This window comes from Mastomys coucha, unplaced genomic scaffold, assembly GCF_008632895.1.
Source record: "Mastomys coucha isolate ucsf_1 unplaced genomic scaffold, UCSF_Mcou_1 pScaffold18, whole genome shotgun sequence".
Classification (NCBI taxonomy): Eukaryota; Metazoa; Chordata; class Mammalia; order Rodentia; family Muridae; genus Mastomys; species Mastomys coucha.
The window spans coordinates 114,873,870-114,879,608 of NW_022196900.1; the positions used below are offsets into that span (position 1 = coordinate 114,873,870).

The 5,739-nt window shown below is 46.3% G+C and overlaps 1 protein-coding gene across 1 annotated transcript in view; it reads right to left on the reverse strand.

Annotated features, from left to right (window-relative positions):
• Calml6 (calmodulin like 6) overlaps window positions 1-5,739 on the reverse strand; it is a 22,365-nt gene that overhangs the window by 8,018 nt on the left and 8,608 nt on the right. Inside the window, 1 exon segment of the mRNA XM_031377048.1 lies at window positions 5,104-5,147. Within this exon segment, the coding sequence (XP_031232908.1) occupies window positions 5,104-5,147 (44 nt within the window).

Below are 5,739 nucleotides of genomic sequence, written 5' to 3' on the forward strand. Positions count from 1 at the left end.
CTGTCCTGGAACTCACTCTGTAGACCAGGCTGGCCTCAAACTCAGAAATTCACCTGCCTCTGCCTCCCGAGTGCTGGGATTAAAGGCATGCACCACCACTGCCCAGCTCTTAAGATTTATTTTATTTGTGAGTACACTGTAGCTGTTTTCAGACACACCAGAGGAGGGTGCCAGATCTCATTACAGGTGGTTGTGAACCACCATATGGTTGCTGGGAATTGGACTCAGGACCTCTGGAGGAGAGACATTGCTCTTATCCGCTGAGCCATCTCGTCAGCCCTTCTCTTTTCCTATCAGACTCAGACTCTATTTTCTCCTTGGACTCTTCAAAGTCTTACTGCAAATGGCTTGGCTCAATAAATGACCAGAAATTGGCATACTGTATTCTCTTATATGGTAGCAACCTGCATCTTTATTAAAGTTAAAAGAGTACACACAATGTGACTTTAGCACCATCTTGATTTAAAATGACCACATGGTATAAACCTAAATGCAACATCATAAAACTCCTTAGTCCTTCTGAGCCTTCTGCTTATTTGTTGTATCTCATTTTTAGACTAAGGAGTTTTTTTTTAAAAAAAGATTTATTTATTTATTATATCTAAGTACACTGTAGCTATCTTCAGACACACCAGAAGAGGACATCAGATTTCATTACAGATGGTTGTGAGCCACCATGTGGTTGCTGGGATTTGAACTCATGACCTCTGAAAGAGCAGTCCATGCTTTTAACCACTGAGCCATCTCTCCAGCCCTAGACTAAGGAGTTTAAATAGCAGGCTTCCAAAATATTTTGCATTAGTATGGATTTTTGTATGATAAATTCCTAAGGCTATATAGGTCTACTCGAATTAACACAAGCTGACTTAGAGATTTACTTCTATTTATGTCTTTGCTAACTATTTAACACCAGGTTTCTAGAAAATCTAAATGAAGAACAATATACCTTTGATAAATAATATTCACGATCTCTAAGGTCTACTCAGGTTAACAGTAACTGATGTCTGGTCTCTCTGTCCTTCCTAACTTTAATAAGCTTTAGCTATTTGGATAAACTCAGCCATGCAAGAAACTGTGATATTCTGTAATCCTGCACTATAAAAGGATCAAGAAAGTATGGTTCCCAGCCTCTCTATGGACTGCATTTATGGTTTAAAGTTTTATATTGATGCTAAAGAGTCTTTAAGTAGCTAGGCAGTGGTGGCACATGCCTTTAATCCCAGCACTTGGGAGGCAGAGGCAGGCGGATTTCTGAGTTCGAGGCCAGCCTGGTCTACAGAGTGAGTTCCAGGACAGCCGGGGTTACACAGAGAAACCCTGTCTCAAAAAACCAAAAAAAAAAAAAAGAATGTTTACCTTTACTCTCTGTGTATTTGCCAGAATGTACGTATGTGTACTACGTGGATGCCTATTACCCAGGAAGGCAGGAGAGGGTCTCAGATGCCCTGGAACTGGAGCTGTATATAGACGTGTGAAGGAGCATCAGGTGAATGCTAGAAAGTGAACCTGGGTCCTCTAGCAAGAGCAAAAGATGCTTTAATCGCTGAGCCATTTATCGTCTTTACTTTCTTGAGCTCAAATTTCTCCTTGTACCCTAGGCTGTCATCAAAAATGTAATCCATGTTCTCTTCACCTCCTCCTGAGTACTGAGACTTCAGGCTTTGCCTGCAGGCCTGCTAAGACTCTGTCTCTCTCACTGCCAGGCAAGACTTTTCTTTCCTTAATGTTTCTTAGTGGTTAGGCAGACAGCTAAATTGAAAGCCTTTGCTTACTGGTACAAGAGTGCCCCACACTGTGAGACAAGGTCAGCATCTTAAGACCCTTACTGGGCGGGGCAGTGGTGGCACATGCCTTTAATCCCAGCAGTCAGGAGGCTGCGACTTGTGGATCTCTTGAGTTACAGGCCAACCAGGGCTACACCACGAAACCTTGTCTCGAAACACTAAAAACAAACAAACAAACAAAAAGGGTTGGGGGAGTGTTACTGGGCCCAGTTGGACGTTTCTCTCAAACCCGGTCCTGACATTGTCCATGTCAATCATCAATCATGCCAAGCTCCTTCTCAGCTCCATTTTTTTTGTTTTTGTTTTAGTTTTAGTTTTTTCGAGACAGGGTTTCTCTGTATAGTCCTGGCTGTCCTGCAACTCACTCTGTAGACCAGGCTGGCCTCAAACTCAGAAATTCACCTTTCTCTGCCTCCCAAGTGCTGGGATTAAAGGTGAGGGACATCGTGGCCCGGCTCTCTGCTCCATTTTTAGCCCCACCTTCTTTCCGTCATTCAACCAATCCGGAAGCAGCGCCGCTCGGAGTTCTGAAGTTCCGCTTGTTCCCACCAGATGGCGCTCGTGCACCATTCGCAACCCGGTGTGGCTGCCAGGGCTCTTGGAATCTGGTAGGACTAAAAGCTTGGGTTGGAGTCCAGGGGTGGGAGCTGTTTCTGAAATACTGTCTTGTAAGTATCACTTTCAGGTTTCCACAATTGCAAAGAACAAGAATAAACATAAATTCCATCTCAGCCACCTGGAAAGCTGACGGCAGCTACAGTCCCTCAGGTGCAGACGCTAACTCTGGGCGAGGGAGTGGGAAGGGAGACATATGCAGAACTCTAACCTCAATTTGTGCAAGGGCCAAGTTTCCGACTAACAATCCCTGAAAACAGCCTTCTGGGCATGGTGGTGCCGCGTTCCCACCAGGAGAGCCAACAGGCCTGGACCTAGTCCTTGGATAGGCAGTACCACGCTATACTTCCTGCCCAGCCCCAACTTGGCTCAGGCTCAGCTGAGCAACCTAAGGCCCTGGATTTTATGATGAGACAGGGAAGGGCTCGCCCTTGTTCTTTTTCGTCTTAAATGTGCAGCAGAGCCATTTTGTCCAAAGACATTAAGGGCACAGACTGCTCGACACCTGAAGTCCATTGTGGCCAGAGTAGAAGTGGCCTTTGCACTTGCCAGAGAGTTCCGTCCTATCTACGTCTCTACAGTATGGAAGGAAAACTGAGACTAGGGAGTAAAACCAATGCAGGTGCATGTATTCTTTTCTTTATAGAGCCCTGGTCTGATAGGCAGCATCTGCAAACTGTGGTGGGCAGGTGAGGCAGCAAGTGAACATGAACCTCGTTCCAACAGGACCCCAGGAACATCCAGTAAGTGTTGAATTAAAGGCATCTACTCTTGTCCCCACTGCAGGGCTGGAGTGCTTCTCCAAATATATATATTCATTCTTTTCTAGGAGTCAAGGAGAGAAAGGAATGGCATCTTACACTTTTGATCCCAGTGCCCTGGAGGCAGAGGCAGATGTATCTTTGTGTATTCGAGGTCAGCTTGATCTACATAGTGAGTTGCAGAACAGCCAGAAATACATAGAGAGACTGATGATTGAGAGAGACAGAGAGGGGGGAAAGAGAGAGAGAGAGAGAGAGAGAGAGAGAGAAAGAAAGGGAGAGAGGGAGAAAGAGAGAGGAAAAGAAAAGGGAAGAAAAGAGAAGAAAAGAAAAAAAGAAGAAAATTAAAGATCTCAAAGGGTAGACTGGGTATGCTGGCACACATCTTTAATCCCAGTACTTCAGAGGCAAAGGCTGACAGATCTCTGTGAGCTCCAAGCCCACCAAGTCTACATAGTGAAGCCCTATCTAAAAAATAAATAAGTATATAAAAAATAAATTTCAGAGAACAATAGAAGAGCAAAGAAGGCAGACTAGGAGACCATTAGAAGTCTGAGCTAGTCACAGGGCTGACCACAGAGGACTCGGGGCAAGGTTAGGCATGAGCCCCAGAGGTATTGCAGCAGGGCCCAACCCATCTCACAGGGACGTCACAGAGAGAAGCTCCAGGGCCCTAGCTCCCTTCATGGCCTCCTAGGCTGTTTTTCAAAACACCTTTGGCCAGCCTCCTCAGGAAGGTACCTGAACGCTATGGATGATGCTGGCTCCAGCATGCATTCCTTACAGCTGGAGGCCAAACACCAATTCTGCTCCACACTATCAGTCCTCCCATAGCACAGCACTGTGTAACTGCCTGGAGCCATTGCTCGCTCTCCCCCATGCCTGCCTCTCTTCATTGCCTCTTTCCGGCAAACCTTGCATCATCTCCCAGGTGGTAGGTGACTGAACCACAGGGACAAGATTCTAGACAAACAGCTCTTAGACCCCAGAGGCCACTCAGGAGGAAGCTGCCCCTGCAGGATCCAGGTCCTGCCAAGGATGTGTGGGCTGAGCCCCTGGGGTGCTGCCCTGAGGTTTGAGGCTTTGCATCAGGGATGGCTCTATAGAAGGTTAAACTGCTAACTGATTCTTGCCTTGGGGCCTGCACAATAGGGTCCAGGGCCCAGGCTGAGTGTCAAGCATGGCTGAACTTGGCTTAGATCACAGTTGAGTGGCTCTGGGTAAGGAAGTGGTATGAGTAGGCTATTCAGTGACTGTTTCATTCCTAGTACTGTTGAGCTCAGGGTAGTTACCACTACTTCAGAAGGTGCTGATGGGTTCTTGCTCAGGTCCCAGGCATGACGAGCAGACTCAGGCATGAGGTGAAAGGTCAGCTGGCCTGAGGAAGAAGCAGAAGAGCCCAGAGCAGCTACCTCAGCTGGGCACCCTCAGCAGGGAGGGGACAAACTCCTGAAAAATGATTTCACACCTAGCATGGGGCCTGCTGGGTGGGAATCAAGAGACCAGCAGGACAGAAAGGATAGAGAGGCAGAGGCTGAGAAATCATGAGCTTAAAGCTAAGCTAGTGCTGATCCTGTCTCAAAGCTATCTGGTGGTGTGACACACTTGAATCCCAGCACTTGGGAGGCAAAACCAAACCAAACCAAAATCCTGTTTCAATTTTTTTTTTAACTAAAAAAAAAATAGATGTAGTGTTACATTCTTTAACCCCAGCACTTGGAGGGCAGAGGCAAGAGGATTAGGAGCTCACGGTCATCATTAACCTCATAGTGAGTTAGAAGTCAGCCTTGAATATGCGAGACACAGTCTCTCAAATATCAAATAAATAAATAAATAAATAAATAAATAAAAACAGCACATTTTGCTAGGCAGTGGTGGCATTAGCCTTTAATCCCAGCACTCAGGAGGCAGAGGCAGGTGGTGAAGGAAGCCGAGCTCCTAGCTTCACTTCATCCCGTGGGAGCTCCACGAACGGGAACTTGAGGTCCTGCAAGTAAATGGGTGATAAGAGAGACAAGAGACATGGCACCAGGAGAGGTTCTCATCGAGGTGCAACTTTACTTAGTGAACACGGAACATATATATCAGATAAGCACAGGCATGCATTTTACATTCAGGTGAGAACAGACATTCGGCAGGATCAAAGCTAAAACTCTAACACAAAAGATTCCAGGACGGATAGAGAGATCAAAGGTTCACGGCTTCCTAGGGACCTGGTATCTGGTCCTTGAATCAATTACATAGGCTCCAAACCCCCAGCGAACTAAGTCTCTGGTTTCGGATTTGAGTTCTTTCAAGAACACAGCAGGGCCACCACAAGGTGGATCTCTGAATTCCAGGACAGCAAGGACTATACAGAGAAATCTCTCAAAAACAAAACAAAATATATGTGTGCATGCACCATGGGCATGTCTGTGTCCATAGAGGCCAAAAGAGGGTGTTGGATTCCTCTGGAATTGGAGTTGCAGAAGGTTATGAACCAACATGTGAGCGCTGAAAATCAAACCCAGGTCCCCTGGATAAATAACCAGTGCTTATAACTGCTGAGCAGTTTTCTGCCCTTTCTCTAGCCCTTTCCA